The 25,341-nt window shown below is 45.6% G+C and overlaps 2 protein-coding genes across 3 annotated transcripts in view; both read left to right on the top strand.

Moving 5' to 3' along the window:
- The first annotated feature begins 2,542 nt into the window (after window positions 1-2,542).
- Window positions 2,543-5,899, top strand: LOC134031630 (protein NYNRIN-like). The gene is given in 2 exon segments (XM_062475337.1): window positions 2,543-4,028; window positions 4,031-5,899. Coding segments are annotated over 2 exon segments (3,249 nt in total). The 3' UTR covers window positions 5,794-5,899.
- Window positions 5,900-14,100: 8,201 nt separating this feature from the next.
- Window positions 14,101-25,341, top strand: part of lhpp (phospholysine phosphohistidine inorganic pyrophosphate phosphatase) — a 50,930-nt gene continuing 39,689 nt past the window's right edge. Inside the window, exons 1-6 of one of the 2 annotated variants that reach the window (XM_062474783.1) lie at window positions 14,101-14,228; window positions 15,105-15,292; window positions 15,374-15,527; window positions 20,538-20,601; window positions 20,696-20,788; window positions 21,002-21,093. In XM_062474783.1, the coding sequence (XP_062330767.1) occupies window positions 14,110-14,228; window positions 15,105-15,292; window positions 15,374-15,527; window positions 20,538-20,601; window positions 20,696-20,788; window positions 21,002-21,093 (710 nt within the window). In that variant the 5' untranslated portion in view covers window positions 14,101-14,109. Of the gene's footprint in view, window positions 14,249-15,104; window positions 15,293-15,373; window positions 15,528-20,537; window positions 20,602-20,695; window positions 20,789-21,001; window positions 21,094-25,341 lie in introns of both variants that reach the window. The other variant, XM_062474784.1, reaches the window with a different exon arrangement.

Here is a 25,341-nt window from a genome sequence, read left to right as displayed (position 1 = left end):
AGTGGCAGATCCGGGAACCGAAAGTTTGGGGGCAGCAAGTGTACGTTCCAGCTCACCACTCGCTGGCCGTAGGACAGGATCACCGGACCGTGCCGGCCCCTCGCATCATAGCCCTGCGGAGGATGCCTTCTGTAAACGCGCTCGCAGAAACCACGACATCGGCGGCTCGTTGTCAAATTTAGCTGAATTAGCGGAGACCAGTGCTCGTAGACGTAGGGAGGAAATACAAATTAGGGAGGACCTGATGGCAATGGAAAAAACTTATTCAGAGGGAAAGGCACGAGACAGGTTTTTCGAGAGGGCGGGGATGGAAGGAGAGAACCAGGCGAGGGAGGGGGATGTGAGCACTAAACCGACTACTTACGGCGCTACAATGTCAGGCTCGATTACTTTGGCTGACCTAAAACCCATACCCGCCGAACACAACCCCGGCGACATGACGAGGCATACGAGATCGGGGGCACAATATACTGGGAGGCAATTTCCCTTAATGGCAGCACCAGGCGGAGGTATGCGCTACAAACCATGGGCGTTTCAGGACACATCAAACATAGCTGAGGCAATGCCTCCAACAGAGGAAGGGGGGCGGAAGTGAATGCGCAAACTAGCCCAATTAACTCAGGGGATGACGCTCGCGGTGGGAGATTGGAGACAGCTCATGGGCAGACAGACTACGGGGTGGGATTTGGAACAGATTGAACGAGCCACTGATATAACTAACACTGCAGACCAAACCCCATTCAATCAGGTGTCAGCCAGTGTGGGAGATGCTATGGATCTCAAATGGCCCCAACCAGTCACCGCATTGCACACCATCTCATTCAAATTCGACCCAGATATCAGTCCGTTTAAATTCCTGTCCGAGTGCAAGGAAGAGTGGACCCAAGCCACTGGCGTACATCCAGATAGGGACCCCTCACACACACAGGTCTATCGAGCGGCGGTTTTGACAGGTTGCCCAGACAAGGTTAAAGCGCGTATGATTGAAAACCCAGACATGGCAGGAGCCCGCCCGGCCATATGGGAAAACCACCTGGTACATCACCTAAAACAATCTAAAACTATAGCGGACAAAGAAAAGGGAGCGGGTAAGGACATAGAGGTCCAGCTCCTCAAACTCCAACTAGAGGAGGCACGTAAAGCGGCGGGCCAGGCGTCGAAAAACAAACGCTCAGATGGTAATCAGATGGTGCAGCAGCATCCGGCGGTAGTGACAGGTCCTCCCATGCTCCCGGCAGATAATTTATATCCTTTAGATCATCCACAGACATATTCAGCAGCGGTAGGTGCTATGTCTCAGCCCCACCCGAGTTACCAGCAGGGGCCCATGGGGCCCCCTGGTGGACAGTGGCAGGACAGGGGTCGGGGTAGAGCAAGGGGAAGGGGTGGACCGGGGAGATCCATGGGATGCTTTGTCTGCGGACAGATGGACCACTGGCTGCGTGACTGTCCACACGGTGGTCAGGGACAGTCTCAGATGGGGGGTCAGGCTCCTCCCGGATATGGGCGAGGGCAGCGAGGTCTTCATCAAGCACCTTTTGCCGGAGCCGCTCCACAGGGAGGGTTCAGCGGCGGTAGAGGGGGTCCACCGCGGGGGCAGTACCCGGTCAGGTGTCCAGATGACTACTGGATCCCGGGTGAGAACTATCCTGATGCATGAGGGGGCCCGAAGAGCCCTAACGAGCAGGGGCTGGCAGACCCCCTGCTCTCCGTAACTGTGGGTGGAGACTCTCTGTCATTTCTAGTGGACACTGGCGCACGATACTCCACATTGTCCAAGCCAGTGCCCAGGAACTTGGTCTCAACCGCGACAGTGGAACTTATGGGTTTTTCTGGGACTCCTCAACGCCTGCCTCTCACTAAGCCGCTACCTATCAAGGTGGCTAATCAATCATTGTTGCACTCTTTTGTCCAGTCACCGGCATGTCCAGTCAATCTCCTGGGTCGAGATATTCTGACTTTGGTGGGGGCTTCGATACTCTGTTCTGCGGATGGGGTCAGAGTGACATTTCCGAATGGACACACAGTCAATTGCTCCGTTGATGGGTTGATGTCGGCCTCTCAGATGTTACTTGCCTCCCACCGTGAGGAAACGCCCGCTGACATCTATTGGGGTACTCTGTCCGCGGAGACGGTTAACCATGGTGGCCTACTATCCACTTACTGGGAGTGGTGCCCTTGGATTGATTTGATTGATGCTTATCATACATTGAATGACCCCTGGCATGTCACTCTGTTCTATGATAGGGTCGGGGATGAGACATACAAACAAGCATTTTTCGACTCCTTATTAGACACCACCGCAGCAGTCACATTCCAACATATCTATGTAGGCAACAAGGGAGTGGCAGCGGACGTCACTCTACCACCGGAAACGGCCGCGTGGTACAAAATGTCTGACGAATCGGTTTCACATCTCTCATTGGCATTGCAAGCTAACCATCAGGCTAAAGAATTAGGACCAATGGTTAAATACGGCGTGTCTCTTCCGGATTGGCAGGACACCCAAATCCCGGCAGTACAGTGGTCTAAAACCGGTAGTATGTATAGAATCGCCATTGCAGCCTCAGATGATATTATCATGCAACACCGCCAGCTGTCTCGCTCACACGGTAGGGAAAAAACAGATCACGAGGACACCGCCGCCATGTTAGCTACCTTGCCAACGGCCCTGTGGTCCACAGGGGCAACAGACGTTGGTCACTGTCACTCAGTAACACCTATTACATTCACATTTGACTGCCCCTTTCCATACTACATTGACCATCACCAATACCGACACAAACCAGAGGCAGAGGCAGGCGTGGCTGACACAATATCCGGTCTGTTAAAAGTAGGGGTTTTGGTTCCATCTACCTCTCGGTGGAATACACCCATTCTCCCCGTCCCCAAACCAGGCACCGACAAATACAGGATGGCTCATGACCTACGACGCATCAATCGAATTGTTACCACCCCAACAGTCTCTGTTCCAAACCCCTACACCTGTATGGCTGCGGTTGGCCCTCAACATCAGTGGTTTTCATGTATTGATTTGGCCAATGCGTTCTTCTGTCTCCCCCTGGCGGAGCATCTTCGCCACATTTTCGCATTTACATTTCAAGGCCGTAAATACGAGTACACTGTTCTCCCCCAGGGTTTCGTTTTATCGCCGGGCGTGTTCAATCAGGAGCTACGCAAAATTTTGCAGGATGTGCCACTACCGGACGGGGTACTTCAGTATGTGGACGATTTATTATTGGCGGCCACCACGCCCCTCAGATGCCTGAACGCCACTCAGACTGTTCTGCGTCATTTGTTTAATTGCGGGTTCAAAGTCTCGAAGTCCAAACTCCAGTGTTGCCGTCGGTCCGTCACTTTCTTGGGACGTGTTATATCGGGGGAAGGATCAGGAGTGTCCGCGGCGCATCGTTCGGCGATTCTTCAGCATGACAAGCCCACGGTCAAGGACATGCTGTCATTTTTGGGGTTGACAGGTTTTAGTCGACAGTATGTCCCCGGGTACGTCGACAGCACAGCCCCCTTACGCACCATCATTAATGCACAAGGCATGCGCAACCTAAACAAGGTCCTGACATGGGACATTCCGGCCGAGGAAGCTTTTATCAAATTGAAACAGGATCTCGCCCGCGCGGCTGAACTGGCGCTTCCGGACTACACATTGCCTTTTTATTTGGATGTTTCTGAAACCACCCTATCGGCGAATGGGGTGTTGTTTCAGAAAAAAGAGGGTGGCAGGAAAGTACTGCTATACCTCAGCGTAATGTTCGACAACACAGAGAAACGACATCCATTATGCACAAAACATGCGGCAGGAGTAGCAAAACTACTTCAAAAATCGGCTCACATAGTCATGGGCCACCCAATCACGGTACTGACGTCGCACGGAGTTATGGCCTACATCAATTCAAACATGTTCACATTAACAACAAACAGACGCATCAGGATCGACAATGTATTAGGAGCACCAAATGTAACATACACACATGAAGGGATCAATATGGCAGAGGGAATGACAGGGGGAGAAGGTGACATGTATGTGAACACAGGGTGCAAAAAGAGGTCAAGGTCCGACCGGATCTAAGTGCAACACCATTGGCAGAAGCAGAAGAGTTACTGTTCACAGATGGGTGTTGTTACAGACATCCGGAGGAAGGGTTAAAAGCTGCATGGGCAGTAGTCAGACAGACAGGAGAAGGGTTTGAAGAAGTCGAATCAGGACGGGTGGTAGGTAAGGAGTCAGCACAGCTGGCTGAACTAACAGCCATGATTAAGGCTCTCGAAGGAGCCGAGGGCAAAACTGTAAATATCTTCTCCGACTCAGCATATGTAGTGGGCGCACTCCATGTGGAACTGAGTCAGTGGCTGCGGGCGGGGTTCTTGACAACCACGGGTACACCCATTAGACATGAAAAACAAATGAGACAATTGGCCAAAGCCGTCCTAAAACCAGCTCAAGTCGCAGTAATGAAATGTAAAGGACATGACGGGTCTAAAACTAAGGTAGCCCTTGGGAATGAAGCAGCAGACGAAGCGGCCAAGAAAGCTGCTGGTTATCTCCCTATGTATATAATGGTTTCACAGGAGATGAAACCGGATTTGATGACACAGGTAATTGAGGCTCAAGAGGCCGCCTCCCCACAGGAAAAAGAGGTGTGGAGACAAAGAGGAGCACAAAAAGCCCCCTGTCCGGTGACAGGGGCGGTGGAAGGTCAGACCCTTCTATGGAGGGGCCCGGACGGGCGCCCAGCTCTGCCGGCAGGTATGCGACAGGGCATATTTAAACAGAGTCATGGGTTAGAACACGCAGGATATAGAGAGATGATGGTGCGTCTTACACATTGGTGGCACCCTCATCTACCAGCTATGGTGGCTAAATATGTGGCTGAATGTCGGGTGTGTCAGGAGTATAATGTAAGACCAACTCTGAAACCACATCAAGGAATGTTTCCACTACCAAAAACCCCAGGTCAGGAAATAGTCATTGACTACACCGACATGATAAACTCAGTACGTGGTCATCGCTACCTCCTCGTAGCGGTGGATGGGTACACAGGATGGCCTGAGGCTGTCCCCACAAAACATGAGGATGCAAAATCTGTATGTAAATTTTTGACTAACACTTATATTCCGTTCCATGGGTTCCCTAAACGAATCAGGTCAGACAATGGGTCACACTTCAAAAACAAACATCTCCAATTGGTAGAACAAAGTCTGGGGTTGGTGCACGCGTTTGGGGCAGTGTATCATCCCCAGTCACAGGGAAAGGTTGAACGCATGAATCGAAATCTGAAATGCAAGTTGGCCAAAATCTGTGCAACAACTAACATGAATTGGGTAGATGCTCTCCCTATTGCCCTAGCAGCCATCAGGAGTTCAGTGAACACCTCTACAGGATTCACCCCATATGAACTTCTGACGGGGCGTCAGTTTCCGGGACCGGGAGCTGGGCTGGACCTACTGGAGGCGGAGGGTGAGTTGGCGCATCAACCATACTATGATCAGCTGTCTGCTCTGGTATCATCCTTCTCCAAACAGGTACAGGAGAAACGGGGGACAGCACAGGATCCAGTCAAGGCCTTCACTGCTGACTGGGTGTGGGTGAAAGCCATTAAGAGAAAGTGGACAGAACCTCGGTGGACAGGACCATTCAAGGTCATCGAGAGAACCTCGCACGCCCTAAGGGTGCTGGGGAAAGGGAGTACGTGGTACCACTGGAGCATGTGTTCTGCTGCTCCAGAACCCAGTCGTACGTTGCAGGAGTTGGTGGAGAAGGGCCAGGAGGGCCAGTGAACTGTTTGCTATTTGCTACGAATGTGAGAGTCCGGAAAAGAGGGTTACGACGAGGTCAAGAGTAATACTGCTTGATCACACTAGAGTTGTACTGGACTAAGACAGTTTTCGCTATTTTGCTTAAGAGTGTGTTTTATCAATATCAACATGAAGTATGTTACAGGGTTAGCCTGGCTGGGATTGCTTAGCTTAGTCATAGGCTTGCAAGTGTATTATTTTTTGTATTTACCACAACAGTTGGAGAGACGGGCAAGACAGAACAATCCACCGGAGGTATGCATGACCGCCTATCAGGGCATCGAATTGAACTACACCAGGGGGAGTGCCACCACATTCACCTTTGACCTCTGCAGTGTCATCAAGTGTAACGGTCAGAACAGTTTATGGAGGGGGTATGACCTTTACCTATGCTCACAACCATATTTCCATACCCGTTGCGCCCAGGGGCGACTCATCCATGAACAGTGGTGCCCGGCGTGGGCTTTTGTGGTTAAATATACGGGTCCCCACTGGACCCCGGATGCGGACAAATATTGGGAAAACGTCACATTCAGTCGTTTGGGGGGAGGGGGCACAACGGAGTCCAACCCAGTGCAGTTAACTCTTAAACATCTCCCTAAAGGCCCATACGGATTAGGGTGCACGAGTGAGGGGAAGGACACTGTGTACTTGATCTTAGGGGTAGAACAACCTGGGGGGGACACCATGGGCATGATTAAAATTAATATACTTGATCCCGTTACTCGACCGGACAACTCCACTACTAAACCAATTTTAATACATCAAATGACTGGTATCCACTCTGTCGACTACTCCCAACTTAGTACCTCGGACGTTATCATGTTGGCTACCGGAGGAGTGGGGCAGAACCTGTTGCTGGAGTGGTTGACGGCAACGGCAAAAGAAAACCACATGGCCGACTGTGTGGCTTGTTCAGTTGGGCGACCCATTTTATACAGTGAACCGGCACCCCTCTTGCCACACACAGACAAACTAGGGTTTAGATGCATGATAGAACTGCTGTCTGGGATAGAATCTCGCAATTGTAGTCAGCTCAGTAAGATCTTCCCACCCATATCTAATTACACCCGTCCTCCACCATTTAGGCCGGGGCCTCACCTACTGATTTGCTTCTCCCGTAACAGTTCTGCTAGTGCCTCTCGGGCAGTGGGGACAATCCCTAGAGACAGGTGTAACAAAACTTATACCATGAACATCAGTAAATAAACCCTGTCCTGGGCACGCGCAGATTTATATTGGTCCTGTGGGGGAGGTTCTCTGTTGCCCAGACTACCAATAGGATGGTGGGGTCGATGTGCACTCGTTCGCCTGGCAACACCGGTTTTCTTCCTAGGTCATAAACAAAGTAATACAGTATCCGCTAGGCAGCGCAGGAGCACCAATTTTGATCTAACCAAGGATGGCCTTACCTACATAGACTCTATTGGAATTCCCCGGGGGGGGATTTAAATTGGCTGACCAAATCGCCGCAGGTTTCGAAAACATACCTTTGTTGAGTGCTCTGTTTCCCATCACCCCAAACAAAAACGTAGACCGTATTAATTATGTCAACTACAATGTCTTGCGACTGGCGAATCTGACTAGGGATGCGGTAGAAGGACTGGCAGAGCAACTCTCTGCCACCTCACTTATGGCTGTTCAAAACCGTTTGGCGCTAGACATGCTATTAGCTGAGAAAGGGGGGGTCTGCGCGATGTTTGGTGAAGCCTGTTGTACATTTATCCCCAATAATACTGCCCCGGATGGATCGGTGACTAGGGCCTTAGAAGGCTTGCGTACATTATCCAAAGAAATGCACGACAATTCTGGAATTCAGAATCCCCTCAACGATTGGCTAAATAACACTTTTGGTCGTTGGAAGACTATGATTGTCTCTGTCTTTCTCTCCATATTTGGTATGTTGTGCATGTTTGCTCTGTGTGGGTGTTGTTGTATCCCTTGTATCAGGTCCCTGTGTAACAGGATCATTGTCTCGGCTGTGGAGAACCCGACGAAGGGGTTCCAAATGCCGTTGCTGGGGCTGGCTGACCAGGACGAGGAGGCGGTGGTTGGTCTGGGCTATGTTGATTGATCTCTGTTTTTTTCAGAGATCAAAAGAGGGATTAAAGAATGTATAATACATTATAACACATATTCTAGAACTGTAATCACCAGCTGCATATCAGGCACGGCACTAACTATAATCCCAGTTATTAATATGTGTGGCATTTTAATCACTGAATGCATCACGGGCACTGTGCACGAGTGAATATAACAACAGGATTTATGAAGGATGCATGTCTTAAAGTTATGTATTGTGCTTATTAAAGTTATGTCTTATGAAACTTAGAAGTGTGCTCAGGCTTAAACATAGGGTCTCACACTGAGTGTGGGAAGCAGGCTGTTCTTTGTGTCTCTATCTTTTCATTTTCAGAAACAACCTTGAATCTGGGTGGAGATGGCACCCGAGCAGGTGGGACGCGGAGGCAAGAACAACTCCCTGATGCACGAGAGAACAAGCTCAACCCTTTTTTTGATACTTGTGTTTTCTATTGCATTGTATAATATATGCTGGGGCAGGGAAAGATAGCCAGTTGGACTTCGTGAACCAGCCCAAACTCTGTTGCGGGTAGGGAAACGTAGACAACCCCAGTGCTCTGTACTTGTTGATTTCCAACTGCTGCATTAAAGATGATATTATCGGACCTCTGCGACTCCAGACCACTCTTTCTAGAACACAGATTTGTGTCATTGAATTACCATCATTACATATTGGAATAGACACAAAGAAAAAGAATCCTTCACGGCTCGTCCGGTCTTGCGCAGCACAGTGGCTCGCCTTGTTCCTAGCTCCAAGACTTGTGCACACTTACAACTAGCTGTACGCGTCATACTTTGCGACAACCAGTCGCGAGCATGTGAGCTCAGGCATTGCAGTCGAGTTAGAAAACTGGCAGAATGGGTTACAAGTCCGATCAAGAGAAGATACATCATGTGAACTTTACGAAAATCAATGCTATTAGTACTGTATAGTATTCCTTTCTCTTGGTTTTTAGAAATATAGGCCTATTCTAGATGGAACATACGTTCCACAAACGACTCAGACTCACCAATATACGTTTTTCTTTTTGCTTTGTTTTAGTTTGACTGCTAAAGTATTGTGTCGGATTAAAGAAACTGTAAACTTGAATATCTTGCTCCGTCTTTGTTCTAGCTCGGCAAAGCAAGCTAAATTAAATAATCCTATAAAAATGTTAATATTATAATGATGATGAGTGTTGCTTTACTAGCTTACAGTTATTGTTAATGCCATTATTGTGGTGTTAACTGATATAACGTTACATAAACAACAATATTGTGGTTATCAGGCATGATTTATTAATCTTCGTCTTTGCTCCAGAAGACGTCAACAATCTATAATGCCACGATTAACATGCCACGACATCACTTAATATATTAGGCTATAATTACGTTTGTCATGCCATGAACATAATAACGTTCATTACAAAATGGTTAAATCTGCTTTAAAATAACGGAAATAAACTCTACAAACAACCATCATGTATGTGTGCAACCATTTGTAAAACTGGCTACAGCAAAGGCAGGCAACTGTAGATTATGAAGAGCCCTTTCGATCTTCAAGCGATCGGCTGATGTTCCCTTTTGTGCTCGTGCCCTGTTCGTATCCACAAGCACATTACCAGGCAACTTTTCTTGACGTAGGAAAATAAACGGGGTTTACCCATTTCGGATTGGTTTCAAAATCAGCAAAAATCTGGAAAAATGATTCTATGAAAAAGCAAGTAGTATGAGCAAGGTTCGAGAATCGAACACAAATTATTGGGGCAGATAGTTTTGGAAATGTTGACTGGAGTCAGAGAATGTCTAATATTAAACAGGCTCTGCTGGAGTTAATAGAATAAAAATGACCGGACGAGCCAGGTACCTAATCGGAAATGCAATACCACCTACATCCACCGGGGCCGTTGCCTCAAGCCGAGGGGCGCAGGGTGTGGGGTCTGTTTCGCACTAGTAGACATCGTTTTGCATCCGTGGAAACAGTTTTGCATCCGTAGAGAAAATTTTGTATTTGTAAAAAGGTTTTGCATCCGTAGAAATAGTTTAGCATCAGTAAAAAAGTGTTGTATTATGCGAAATATGGTTGACCAACACTTTTTTTACGGATACAAAACATTTTCTACGGATGCAAAACGATTTCTACGGATGCAAAACGATTTCTACGGATGCAAAATATTATTGACCATAATTTGACTCTGTCTAATTTGACATTTGGTCCTGCACCTCACACGCTGTCTCAACATGGGGGCTAGCAGGACCGAGTCTTCCCCTTGATTATTAGCCGTAGCATTGCAAAGTGCGGAAATAACTCCAAGAACTTCAATAAGTTCCTCTGCTTTACTTGCTACATGCTCTGGGTCAGCAGGTCCTGCTTCCACATCCTCAGGTAAGTCTAAAATGTCTCTCACCAACTCCCTAGAAAGTTCATGAAGATCCTCCATCGTCTCTATCCAGGCACTCTACTTGTGTTTGACAGATAACACAGTTAATGAAGCACTGCAAGACGACACGTTGTGAAATGTAAATTCAACACGTTGTGAAATGTAAATGCAATCGACTGGGGGCGCTGTTTAGCGTTTGTAAATGGACCATGAAATACTTAAAGTGAAATAGCCTAATTATATGTATTTTACATAAAATGAAATGGTATTTTAATGAATTCATGACACTTAAGAACACATTTATGTATTTAATTCCTATTTTAATTAATTAAATATAGCTGCAAGCAGCAATGAGGTGGCCAAGCAGTCATATGACCCAGAAAACATTTTGGACATCCTTAGAACAGGGTTCCGAGTCACTAAACCAAGTTTGGTGTGAATCCATCAAAGATTTGCTGAGATACGACCCAACTTCCTGTTTGATGGCTTAACTTCACATTTTGATTGGCTGTAACAGGCAAACGGTTTCGAAAACAAAAAAAAACATGTGATGTGCGTTGTGAGGCTTGGTCTGAAGATAATCTCTGCCGAATTTGGTGAAGATTGGACAACATTTGTAGGAGGAGTAAAGAAAAAAAAGTTTTTCAATGAATTCAAAATGGCGGCCGCATCGATTCGGATATTATCACAAGTTATCATGTGTCACACACGGGATGTCCCAAGATATCATGAGACAAAGGAATCACTTAATAAAAGCAAACAAATCAACAGTTATTGGCCAAAACACATTTTTGCTTCCTGCGGCCACGCCCAGTGATCACATGACACCAAATTTATTGGACATCCTCAAAAGAAGGTTCCGAGTTGTCACACCTAGTTTGGTGTTGATTTCTCAAGAATTTGCTGAGATATGACCCAACTTCCTGTTTGGTGTCTTTGCTGACGATTTGATTTTGATTGGCTGTACCGGACAAACGGCTTTGAAAATCAAAAATCCTTTCGAATTTTTTAGTGAGGGTTGCTGTGACGATGATGTGTGCCAATTCTGGGCAAGATTTGACAAAAATTGAAGGAGGAGAAGCGAAAAAACGTTTTTCCTTAAAATTCAAAATGGCGGAAAATCTATATAACCGGAAATTGACGTCATAGGGTGTGTTGAACTCGTCTTGATCCAGGGAATCCAACGGTACCTCATTTTTGAAAATCGGTCATACGGTTCAAAAGTTACGTGTGTAAACACAAGTCCAACTTTGACCCGTTGGTGGCGCTAGAGTGCTCGAATGGGAGACATGAAACTTGGTGAGAATAAAGAGGGGCCTGTCCTTAATGAGTGTGCCAAATTTCACAAAAAGTGACCATACGGTTCTAGTGGCTGCCATAGACTCCAATGGGAGAGGAAGATGATTAATAATAATAAGAAAAGGTAGAAACACTTAAGTGGCTTGGCCGCTTCGCGGCTTGGCCACCAATGACACATTTAAGTAATTATTTAATGGTGTATTTATTTAATTCATTGTGGCACTTGACCGACGTCACGTTCTTGGCAGTAACCCGGATGCGCGGCCATTGTGGAGGCACTCAGTGTAAAAAACTGACAGAGTACAATGGAGTATTGTGCGCTTTGGATACTTTAAGTGAATGTAGCCATGTCTAAACTAGGGCTGCAACAACGAATCGATTAAATCGATTAAAATCGATTATTAAAAGCGTTGGCAACGAATTTCATTATCGATTCGTTGTGTCGCGCGATTATTACGCCACTCAATATGTTGCGGAGATGTTTGAGTATTAAAAAAAAAAGTTTAGTTGAGCGCGAAGCGGAGGTAGAGGAAAGGCCATCGGAGAGACGTTGTTGAGTAACGTTGTTCTGAAACACATGGCGGAGGCAGAGAAATCAGTACGACCCAAGTCATCCAAGGTGTGGGAGCATTTCACACGAAATACATCGAAACAGTGTGTTAATTGACCGAGGTGAAGTTAGTTTCATATTCGACATCCGTCTCACATTCGGAAGACGCTACTTTGCAGCATCGCGTTAGAGACCGGGTGAAAACAACCCATACCATTTTGAAAAATGTAGACTTTTATAATATTTTTAGGAATATAAAACCTCAAACAGACACCAGAGTATCTTAACAATGTCTGGTATACTTCCACAACCTTTACTTTTTCAATTAAGTTTCAAATAAAATGCTAGAAAATCACTAATCTTTGAAAATGGCTTAATCCTCGCAAATCTTAACTTTTTTAAAATTGTGTCAAAAAATCTTAAATATACACCAGATTATTCTAATAAAGTTAGAATAACTTTGCGTGACACTTGAGAGCCCTGCAAATGTATTCAAAATAATTTAGACTGAATTGCAGATTGCATTGCCACTTTGCACAATTGGCATTAGAAGAATGCATTTACAGGGCTCTCAAGTGTCACGCATTGAGCGTGACAGTCACTTATTTCGGTCTTTTGTCACGCCCTCCCGCCACACATTGTATTTGTCACGCAGAAAAAAAATATTTATAATATATTTAATATGCCGCAGCATCCAACCAAAATTCCTCTGGCCGCGCCGCTCTCACTATGGAACCGGCAGGAATCAAGCGCGTCTCCCCTGGAGTTCTTAGTCGAGCCTGCCACTTATCAGCCAATCAAAAAAAAGAAAGGGTCTATCAATAGCCAATCGGAAAATAGCACCATTGTATCTGGGTAAGATTTAATGCAACAACCAATGGAAAAAAAGCATATCCTGTAATTTTTCGTGATTCTGCTACAACGTCTTCTGAAAGTTTTGTTCACCCACAAAGCAAACCACTGGAGCTCGAGCATCACTTTGAGCACAGTCATGATCTCCTGTTTTACTGTTACAACATATTCACAACTTGTTTGACACAAACAATGACAACTAGGGAGTCAGGTGGCTGAGCGGTTAGGGAAGCGGGCTAGTAATCTGAAGGTTGCCAGTTCGATTCCCGTCCGTGCCACATGACGTTGTGTCCTTGGGCAAGGCACTTCACCCTACTTGCCTCGGGGGAATGTCCCTGTACTTACTGTAAGTCGCTCTGGATAAGAGCGTCTGCTAAATGGCTAAATGTAAATGTAAACTTGACTGCTGTTAGAAAATGTTTACCAGATAATTAGCATCAGTTTTTCATGAGTGTCTTAACCAACAGTTTTACAGCCTGTTCACTGACAACACCTGCTCAGAACAAGTAGTTCATAGATGTAGCCAGTGTGTATCGGTGAAACTCACTCCTCAGGTATGTAACAGGCCACCCGCATCAACAGATTGCTAGCTTTTCGTTGGCGTAGTTGGTAGTGGTGGCACTTGGGATGTCAGAGGTCGCAGGTTCGAACCCAGTGCGGGACGAACATAGGCCCGATACCTCTGACGGAGCTTGCAATGCTTCGTCTGTTATATATAATTGGCCTAGTCTTATTTTCGTTATCACACGATGACTGACATATTGTCACATTATAAACATATCTTTCCAAATAGGCATAATAATTTTATTAGCTCTAAATATATTTAAGTGTTTTGCATAGTCGATGTTATAGGTCACTTTTAAAATAATGTCATATTTTATAGTTATATCCTGGCCATGGATGCATTAATCATTGCTGCCTTTCAAAGATGTCAGGTAAAAAGCAATTAATTAATTTTGCGGGGGGGGGGGGGAGTATGTCACTCTTGCCTGTCTTCAAAACTTGAGAGCCCTGCATTTATATTTGAATAAATAGTCAAACTTTCATACAAACAAGCCTGTTTCTTCAATTAAAACGAGAACGTTAGATTAAAACTACAAATCCCAAGAGCCCCGGCTTGTGCGCATGCTTATCGTCTTACTAAATATATTCGCCATGGACGAAAGCCGCAGTAAAAGTCTGAAAGGGGTTATTTTGGATATGTGTGGCGTTTTATACGACAGTGGAGAAGACGGAGGAGTGGCAATTTCAGGTTCGGTTAATGCCGTGAAAAGGTATAGTGTTGAGGTCAACGGTAAGATAACTTACATTTTAGACACAGGTCTAAAGTTGCATTTTTGTCAGCGTCACACTGTATTCGACAATACTATGTTAATTAGGGTGACCAGAAGTCCTCTTTTAACCGGACATGTCCTTTTATCGAGACCTAAAATATGCGTCCAGCAGGTATTCCAAAATCGTCCAGGATTTTGCCTCGTCGGATATTTGTGTTTCTCTGGGTCTTTCACAAACTAGTTATTACGCCCTTACAAGTTTTGGAAAGGGTATCTCCCTTACTTTCCACCTTCTTGCGCGAGCTCTGACTATAGAGAGAACTGTCATTGGTCGACCGCCTTCTCAGTGTTGCCAGATGCACGATAATTATCCTCCAAATACGATCATTTTGAGCCTTTAGTAGGATACTTTCCAATTTCCAATCTGGCAACACTGAGCACCTTGCCGCCTTTTATCATTATTGCTTTAATATATGAGGAGGACTGAAAAGTGTCTTAATTTCTTATTTTAATATGTGGCCTTATAAATAATTTATTATTTAGAATGTTTTATTTGTTATAATTATTGCTTTAATATATGGACAAGACACATTAAAGACATTAACCACTGAAAGCCACAGAAGCACTGGACTAAATGCCACAAAAAAACATTTGTTTTTCATTTGCACTTTTCAATTTTGTTATGGTTCAATAAATAGATGATCATATATCCTATGTAATTTGTGTAATTTTTGTCATTCATTTGTGACATTTGTATGCATTCACATGGTCATGGTGCGGCATGCAATACACTACCAACACTACCCCCCCCCCTCTCTTTTTCACAAACTCAAAAATGGTCACGCTATGTTAATCATATATATTGTTGCACACTAGGCTCAAGGAATCCGACCTAATGGTTCGCTTCTGCACCAACGAGACCCAGGCCCATCGGGAGAAGTTTGTGGCAAAGCTTCAGAGGATGGGTTTTGACATTTCTGTCTCTGAAGTGTTCTCCCCAGCTCCTGCAGCTGTGGCTGTGTTAAAGGAGCAGGGATTGCGGCCCCATCTGCTGGTTCATGAAGGTACTACATAACAAACCTACCAAATTTAGCAAAGCATTATGTTTGCAACGTGATTGTGAGCACATTTTTGGTGTATTGCAGGTGTTGTCCCAGAGTTTGACAGTCTGGACAAGACCAACCCGAACTGTGTGGTTATAGGTGATGCAGCAGAAAAATTCTCCTACCAGAATTTGAATGGTGCTTTTCGGGTCCTCATAGGACTGGAGAAACCTTTGCTCTTTTCTCTGGGAAGGGGGTAAGGAATATGATGGAGCTTTGAATTAATGTTAACATCAGGTGACATTTAGCAGTATCATTGTTGTGATAATGTGGCTTAGGCAAATTATTATCTACAGGAGCCACTAGGTGGCGCTAATAGGAATGATGTTAGGTTATCGAGCTTGCTTTGGCAGGTGTTTTTTGGGGCAGAAAACGACACATGGAAACTGGAATGAGCAGTCAATAAATCACCCGTGTTCTAGACCTTCCCTGATAATTATTGCATCTCACAAGTGTTCTTTGGAATTATTACATTGGCGACGAGGTGAACAGCTGACGGGAGACGTCAACGTTTTTGCGTTTGTGAGTGCAGATGGGAGCTTGTTTCTGGAAGGCTAACGCTGGCTAGCTGTTAGCGGAGTCATGGCTGCCACGGTAGGATCACTATCGACCTTTGATCATCAGACACAGTCTTGGGAAGAATACTGCGAAGTGCTGGGCCATTTTTTCGAGGCGAACGGCATTGATGATGAGGGCAAGAAAAGAGCAATTTTGTTGAGTTCAGTTGGAAGTCAAACCTACAGTCTGATGAGGAATCTGCTTAGTCCTGTGAGGCCGGGAGTGAAGCAATTCGCTGAGCTAGTGGACTTGCTAAAGGCGCATTTCAACCCGAAGCTGAGCGAAATCGTGCAACGGTTTAAGTTCAATTCAAGGAACAGAAGCGGGGATGAAAGTGTGAGCGACTATGTAGCGGCGCTGCGTAGATTGCAATTATGGGGACAACTTAAAGGAGATGCTGAGAGATAGGTTGGTCTGCGGTATAAATAATGACCGTATGCAACTGAAGTTGTTATCCGAGACTGGACTTACATTTGAAAGGGCATTGGTCCTTGCTCAAGCAATGGAGACTGCTACCAAGGATGTGAGAGAAATACAAGGTAAAAGCGAAGACAGTGCTAATATGACGGGGAAGACAGAGACGGGTCAAGGAAGTGTGTTCCAGTTTGGCACGCGTCAGAGTGATACACCAGCACAAGAGGGGTCCATAAGGCGGTGTTACAGATGTGCAAGAAATCACATGGCAAATGAGTGCCGTTTTCGGGAGGAAAGCTGCCATCAATGTGGTAAACAAGGTCACATAAAAAGGGCATGTAGGGCAAGATCATCTACCGGAGTGTCTAAACCAAGAGAGGAAGGAAGGCAAAACCAAGGAAAAGTGAAAACCAAGTATGGGGCACATCACATCAGCAGGGAAGCTGAACAGAGCGATGTGGAAGAAGTAGAAATGTTTACAATGTATAGCATGTCAGAGGACATCCCGAAAGTATCACCTATCAAAATAACCTTGAAGGTAAATGGGTCGGATGTGAAGTTTGAGGTAGATACGGGATGCAGTGTTACTATTATGAACAGATCAGAGTACTCAAAGTTGTGGGGCAATGTCGAAGTTCCTAGCTTAAAGCCTTGCTCTTTACATTTGAAAACATATACAGGTGAGAGAGTAGACACATTGGGTGCAGTTAAGGTGACAGTTAAGCACAAAGAGACATTGACACAGCTGCCTGTAGTAGTTTTGTCAGGCACTGGACCAAATCTGTTGGGTCGGGGATGGATAAAAGAACTACAGTTGGGCTGGGGAACAATAAATAAAGTACAGGAGGGACAGCAGTTGACATTGGAGGAAACGTTAATGAAACATGAGAATGTGTTCAAGGAGGAACTTGGAACACTGAAAGGCCCCCCGGCAAAAATATATGTAGACAAGGAGGAACCACCAAGATTCTACAAACCAAGACCTGTGCCTTATGCTATGAAGTCCAAGGTGGAGACAGAGATTGACAGACTTTTGAAAGAAGACATAATAGAACCAGTTAAATTTTCTGAATGGGCCGCACCCATAGTGCCTGTGTTGAAGCCGGACAATACTGTACGAATCTGCGGGGATTACAAATTAACAGTTAACAGGGCATCCAAGTTAGAGCAATATCCAATCCCCAAAACAGAAGACCTTTTTGCAACTCTTGCAGGAGGACAGAAGTTCACAAAGTTAGATATGAGCCATGCATATCAACAGATCACATTGGACGAGGACTCAAAGACATACTGTACAGTAAACACACACAAGGGTTTGTTTATGTATAAACGTTTACCTTTTGGTGTCTCTAGCAGCCCTGCTATTTTTCAGAGAACAATTGAGGGGGTTCTCCAAGGAATTCCACATGTGGCCATTTACCTGGATGACATCCTGGTGACAGGGAGGACTGATCAAGAGCACCTGAGAGCACTAACTGAGGTGCTGCAGAAGTTGGAGACTGCAGGCTTGCGTCTGAAGCGGAGTAAGCGTACCTTCATGGGGAACGAGGCTGTGTTCTTAGGACATAGAGTGGATGCAACAGGCATCCATCCCCTGAACGACAAGGTACAAGCAATTCAAGATGCACCAGCTCCTACTAATGTGACTGAGCTAAAGGCTTATTTGGGACTACTCAACTATTATAACAGGTTTTTGCCAAACCTGTCTACAGTGTTAGCTCCTCTTCACACACTACTGAGAAAGGAGACAAAATGGCAGTGGGGGGAGAAGCAGCAGGCATCATTTACCCACTCAAAGGAACTAATGCAGTCATCAGAGGTGTTGGTTCACTATGATGCAGGGAAAGAGGGGTTAGCTGTAATGTTTGGAGTACAAAGGTTCCACAAATACATATATGGCAGGAAGTTTACCATATGCACAGATCACAAACCGTTACTGGCTCTTTTTAATGAAATGAAGGCAGTGCCACAGATGGGTTCTCCAAGAATCCAGAGATGGGCCGTGACTCTGAGGGGTTATGAGTACGAAATCATATACAAGGCAGGAAAGTACCATGGGAACGCGGATGCTTTGAGCCGTCTTCCGTTGCCGTTTACACCCAGCATCAAAGCTCAAGAGGACCGAGTTCTGATGTTTGATGACACAGACCTGGGATTAGTGACATCAGAACAAGTAAGCACTTGGACAGGTAAAGATCCAGTACTGTCTAGGGTCAGAGAACATGTGGTCAGAGGTTGGTCAGCACAGACAGAGGGAGCTGAATTTGCACCATACGCAGTCAGGAAAACAGAGTTGAGCACGCAAGATGGTTGTGTGTTGTGGGGAGCACGAGTGGTTTTGCCACAGCCAGCACGTAAAGTTACATTACAGCAACTACATCAGAGTCACCCGGGGGTCTCAAGAATGAAAGCATTGGCAAGGAGTTATGTGTGGTGGCCATAAATGGATGAAGAGATTGAGAGTCTGGTTAGGACCTGTACCGTCTGTCAGGAACACAGGAAAGCTCCAGCAGCTGCTCCACTGCACCCATGGGAGTTTCCCGAGAAGCCCTGGAGGAGATTGCACATGGATTATGCAGGCCCATTTCTTGGGAAGATGTTCTTGATCATCATCGATGCACATTCAAAATGGATGGATGTGTACCCAGTGAATTCTGCTTCATCTATCACTACTATGGATTGCCTAAGACAGAGTTTTAGTAACCAAGGGATACCAGAGATGGTGGTGAGCGACAATGCAACTTGTTTTGTAAGCGCTGAAACACAAGACTTCTTTAGAAATAACGGGATAGTGCATGTTACCTCAGCCCCATATCATCCTTCATCAAATGGATTGGCGGAACGAGCCGTACAGACCTTCAAGGAGATGATAAAAAAAAGTGCAGGGGGGAGTATATCAGCAAGGGTGTCCAGGGCATTGTTTGCCTACAGAATAACACCTCAATCGACAACAGGACTTTCACCAGCTGAAATGTTAGTGGGTCGTAGGCTACGCTCCACTCTGGACTTGGTTCATCCAGATCTAAAAAGGAAGGTGGAAGGTAAACAAAACAAGCAAAAAGAGGACCATGACAAACATGCCAAGGACAGAGGCTTTGCAGAGGGGGACCTGGTCCTTACCCGAAACTTTAGTCAGGGACCTAAGTGGATCCCAGGATTTATAGACTCAGTGACTGGTCCTGTCACCTTTAAGGTCAGGGTAGGCAATGGTGCAGTGGTCAGGAGACATGTGGATCAAATACTTACCCGGAGTCAGGAATGTACAGAGGAGAGGCAAATGGAGGCTGAGGAGGACAGACTAAGCTCCAGTGAGCCAACGGTGTCTGAGGTTCAACGCCCAGAAACAGAGACTGTTCCAGCAGAAACTCTTTTTCAGGAAGGAGCAACACAGTCAGACACCTTTAGCCAAGCTCGTGAACAGCAAGGGCTGGCTACGCCTTTGGAAATGCACACAGCTGAGGTTCGCCGGTCACAGAGAAAGAGCAACCTTCCTAGCCGGTTAAGAGACTTTGAATTGTAGACCCTGAGACAGGAAATCCTTAGGAGGTTGTTACTAGTGTTAACTCAGGATACAATGGTACTACAATATTACGTAGACATGTGTTATATTAGTTTAGAGTTTTATATTGTCCTATTGGTTATGGTTTTACCACATGTTAAAATGGGAAGTCCATAGTGATGTCTTAACCCTTGTGTTATCTTCGGGTCGTTCTGACCCATCAGTCATTGTGACCCACCCTCGTATTGCGACAACTTTACCGCATACAAAAACAAAGTGAAGCATTTTCTTTTAACCGTTGGGCTGTCTCAGACCCCCCACATTGCGAAGGTTAAAAGAAAATTATTTTTATTTGTTTTTGTATTGGGTAAAATTGGGTAAACACAACGATGGTTCGTTATGAACCTTTGGGTCATGTGACCCGAAGGCAGCACGAGGGTTAAGAGGGGAGGAATGTGATAATTATTATCTACAGGAGCCACTAGGTGGCGCTAATAGGAATGATGTTAGGTTATCGAGCTTGCTTTGGCAGGTGTTTTTTTGGGCAGAAAACGACACATGGAAACTGGAATGAGCAGTCAATAAATCACCCGTGTTCTAGACCTTCCCTGATAATTATTGCATCTCACAAGTGTTCTTTGGAATTATTACAATTGTAAAACACCCTTACTAAAACAACAACAATATGGCTGGCCTCAGCAAACACCAGACTAATATGCTAATCCTGTTTAACAGGAGGTACTACAAAGAGACAGATGGCTTGAAATTGGATGTTGGTGTTTACATGAAGGCATTGGAGGTTGGCCCTTTATTTACTGTACAGCCTAAATAGGCTACATGCACAATTCAATGCAATGTCAATGTTGGCCCTTTACATTTTTATCTCCTTTCAGTACGCATGTGATGTAGAAGCTGAGGTCATTGGAAAGCCTGCCCCCATGTTTTTCCAGAGTGTTTTGAACAACATGGGAATTCAACCACAGGAGGTGCATGAAAAAAAATATTCAGAGAATACATTTAAAATGCTTATAGCAGTATATAAGTAATCTCTCTTTTTCACTCTACCTTCCTTTCTTTCTTCACCTCTACCTCACCACTGCTCTCTTTCTCTCTACCTACTCTCTCTCACCGTCCACCTTCTCTCTGTCTACTGACTCTTCTTACCTCTCTGTCTCCACCTTTCCCTCTCTATCTGAAAGGCTTTGATGATTGGTGATGACCTGGTCAATGATGTTGGAGGAGCCCAACACTGTGGGATGAAGGGTATCCTAGTCAGGACCGGCAAATACAGGTCGGTGCATGACCTGTGCATTTACTGTACGTGCCTGCCTCATTCAAGTACCGTCATTTACTATAAGCCGCGCCTTTTTTCCAATTTTTCGACCCTGCGGCTTATATAACGGTGCGGCTAATCTATGGATTTTTACAGCTAACGGCCACTAAGATATCAGTAAATTTTCGCTTTAAAAAAATATAAATATTCAAAGATGTGCACACTTTTTCAAGGTTTGTCAAAAATAGCCAAAGTTAAGTGGTTAAATGATTGTGACGCTATTAACTAATTTTGCTGGGGAACCCCTAGCACTCCCTCAAGGACCACTGGTTGAAAACCACTGCTGTAGATCACTGCCGGTATGTGCGCTAGGAGCGCACTGTTTAAGTTTGAAAGTTGAAAAGTTTGTGTCTGAAATGCTATGTGATACCGTACAGTTTACACAGCACAGTATATGTTCTGTAGCTACTATTGCACTAAATGGTAACAATCAGTGTGCGAAATACCCGTCAATATTTGGGGGGGTCCCCATCTCTCGATTGTTGCGCAATACCGATCTAAATTTGCTCAATATGCAGTAGGCAGGGACGGACTGGGAGTAAAAATAGGCCTTGGACTTTGATCCAGACCGGCCCATCAGAACCGGCCCCGTATACGGCACCAAAGTGCCCTGCTAATGCATGCACATTCTGGGTTTGATGTGATGCTAGTAGGGAGTTCTACAGTTAATTGCTCGCGCGCATGGCAAACATTTGTTTTTGGAGCTTTATGTAAAATAAACATGGCGCTACCGATGGTCAGTCCGCTACTGGCAGTAGGTATAACATTACAGTAACTATTTTATGGATGCCAGCCACGACAATCAGTCTATAGCCTACATGACAACACACACACACACTTAACCATTTTTGATAATCCGATATGCTATTATTCTAGTATTCTACTATTATTCTATATGGTAGGCTAGTATTTGTAAAGCAACACTGACATAAGAGGTTGCATTGGCTAAAGTTGTTTGGATGCACGTTGTTTTATAACAAGTGCATTGTCATTCGGTGCCTCTTCATCTTGAGTGCCACCTTTTTGGATGTGAACCCAAAGTGTGTGAATGATACACTCTGGTTGGCTTTCGCTTGCTAGCCATTGACTTCTCAACGTTTCTGTTTGGCGCACAGTATTGGCTGGCTCCGCTTGGCCAAAAAAATGGTGAATAAATGTTTTGATTTCTGAATACTGAACATGGTGAGCTTAAATTTTTTTTTGTGACCATTAGTGACAAGAGACCGCCTTCAAATTTAGCTTTTGAGGCTTTCAGGGGGGGGTCATGGGTTAATCGGGGGGGTCGAGCCCCCCCGGACCCCCCTGTATTTCGCACACTGGTAACACTTGAATACGTTATGCAAATATGCAACTTGTTTGTTGAAATGTTAATAAATGGGAGCTTCCTCAAGCAGCCATCTCTTTCCCGACAATCCCCTCTGTGCACGAACCCTTACATATGGTAATTAAACATTAAAACTCCTGCGGCTTATAGTCCAGTGCGGCTTATATATGTACACATCATTCAATTTAGCTGCTGCGGCTTATATTCAGGTGCGCCTTATAGTCCGAAAATTACGGTAGATAAACAAATTATACCTAGCCACTAGAGCGCACTCTCATACCAAAATACTTCATTTCCCTAGTAAACATTCATCAAATGTTCTAGTTTTGTTTATTTGACTGAAAATATGCAGAATATTGCTTTGTTTTATCCGCATGTTGAATACTGTTTACCCACTAGGCCAGGGGTGGGCAATTAATTTTCCCGAAGGGCCACATGAGAAATTGTGGTGTGTGTGGTGGGCCGAACCAATAGGCTGAACTTAATTCTGCTCAATATACATTTTATAAAAAAAACTTAATTATATGGGTTTTGAGCTGCTACTGGTAATACAATAAGGCTATGAAAATGTCATTTAATTTTTTTAACATACCTTTTAAAGGGGTGATTGACTGGGTTTTTTGGGTATTTCACACTGTTCCTTAAAGGTGACATGACATGCTGTTTTTGGATTCTTTTATATAGGCCTTAGTGGTCCCCTAATACTGTATCAGAAGTCTCTTTCCCGAAATTCAGCCTTGGTGCAGAATTACAGCCACTACTAGCAGTCCCACAAGGAGCTTTCCTCAGAACGCGCTGTTTTGGTGTCTGTAGCTTTAAATGCTAATGAGGAGCGGAGGGGCAGCACCATGCGCCAATGTTTACAATGGATGTATCGCAATGGCTGTAGCCCCGTTGCTGTAAGATGCCTCGAATTTGCCCATTCTCATTTGATAACCCTGGTTTGCAGAGGTACACAATAACCTGTTGGTTTAATGTCTATATAAGCTATCTAGCTACCCAGCTAAAAAGGGACGTCCTGGGGAAGTCATTTTGTTAGCTGGGTACAGTGTTAGCCTACATTTCATCAACATTTAATCAGTGCAGGGAAACATTTAGCAAGATATTCAGATTAAATCATTGTCCCGACTCCCTGCCCCTTTTAACAGGCTTAACAACAGATGAGTCAGCAGCACCCCAGTCTCCCCATTACTATCGAACTCCAAGAAGCAATCCATTAATTAACCCTCCCGCACTACCAGCAGAGGGTGCCAACCGCGACACGTCACATGTCCGATTTGCGATTTGCGTGTGTGTGTGTGTGTGTGTGGGGGGGGGGGGGGGCACTTTGAATTTTTGCCATGGGGCCCGAAATTCCTGGTGGCGCCCCTGGGTCCTGATGGACCGCAGCCTTCTGCCGGAGGGGAGTGGCTGAAACAGAGTGTGTTCACAATCTTCCTTGCTCGCCTCAGGGTCCTCTAGGTGTGCAGGTCTTTGAGGGTAGGCAGATTGCAGCCGATCACCTTCTCAGCAGTGCGGATGATACGCTGCAGTCTGCTCTTGTCCTTGGCAGCAGCGTACCAGATGGTGATGGAGGAGGTGAGGATGGACTCAATGATGGCTGTGTAGAAGTGCACCATCATTGTATTTGGCAGGTTGAATTTCTTTCGCTGCTGTAGGAAGTACATCCTCTGTTGTGCTTTCTTGGTGAGGGAGCTGATGTTCAGTTCCCACTTGAGGTCCTGGGAGAGGATAGTGCCCAGGAAGCGGAAGGACTCCACAGTGTTGACTGGGGAGTCGCACAGGGTGATGGGGGTGAATGGGGCTGTATTCTTCCTGAAGTCCACAACCATCTCCACTGTCTTAAGAGCATTGAGCTCTAAGTTGTTCTGGCTGCACCAGGTCACCAGGTTGTCAGCTTCCCAGCTGTAATCAGAGATGAGCCCAATGAGGGTGGTGTCGTCCGCCAACTTCGAGTTTGACGGATGGATGACTGGAAGAGCAGCTGTTGGTGTACAGGGAGAAGAGCAGAGGGGAAAGGACGCAGCCCTGAGGAGATCTGGTGCTGATGGACCGGGAGTCAGAGACGTGTGTTCCCAGCTTAACACACTGCTTCCTGTCAGACAGGAAGTCTATGATCCACCTGCAGGTGGAATCAGGCACGTTCAGCTGGGAGAGCTTGTCCTGAAGCAGGGCGGGGATGATGGTGTTGAAGGCAGAGCTGAAGTCCACAAACAGGATCCTGGCGTAGGATGTTGGGGAGTCCAGGTGCTGTAGGGTGAAGTGGAGGGCCATGTTAACTGGGTCGTCCACAGACCTTTTGGCTCTGTAGGCAAACTGTAGGCAAACTGCAGGGGGTCCAGGAGGGGGTCTGTGATGGATTTGAGGTGTGCCAGCACCAGGCGCTCAAAATACTTCATTACCACAGAGGTCAGGGCGACGGGTCTGTAGTCATTATGTCCTGTTGGTCTTGGCTTTTTGGGCACAGGGATGATGGTGGATAACATCCTACCTGCCGAAATCCTCCCCCCCCCCATATCTTGGGACTATAATATCTGACACCCCCCCCAAATTATTTTGGTGGCTCATGCCCTGTAGAGTGTGCCATAAAAAGCTTTTGATACTAGTTGCATAAATGTAAAAGTTAGAAGGGGAGTAGGATTTTGGCAACACTGTTTTTCATACCTGCCGAAATCCTCCCCCCCTCATATCTTGGGACTATAAGATCTGACACCCCCCAAAATTATTTGGTTGCTCCTAATGCCCTGTAGAGTGTGCCATAAAAAGCTTTTGATACTAGTTGCATAAATGTAAAAGTTAGAAGGGGATTAGGATTTTGGCAACACTGTTTTTTATACCTGCCGAAATCCTCCCCCCCTCATATTTTGGGATTATAACATTTG

The sequence above is a fragment of the Osmerus eperlanus genome, chromosome 12 (assembly GCF_963692335.1).
Source record: "Osmerus eperlanus chromosome 12, fOsmEpe2.1, whole genome shotgun sequence".
In the NCBI taxonomy this organism is placed as follows: Eukaryota; Metazoa; Chordata; class Actinopteri; order Osmeriformes; family Osmeridae; genus Osmerus; species Osmerus eperlanus.
Note: the sequence above shows the minus strand (reverse complement) of the source record. Positions and strands in the feature narration are given on the sequence as shown.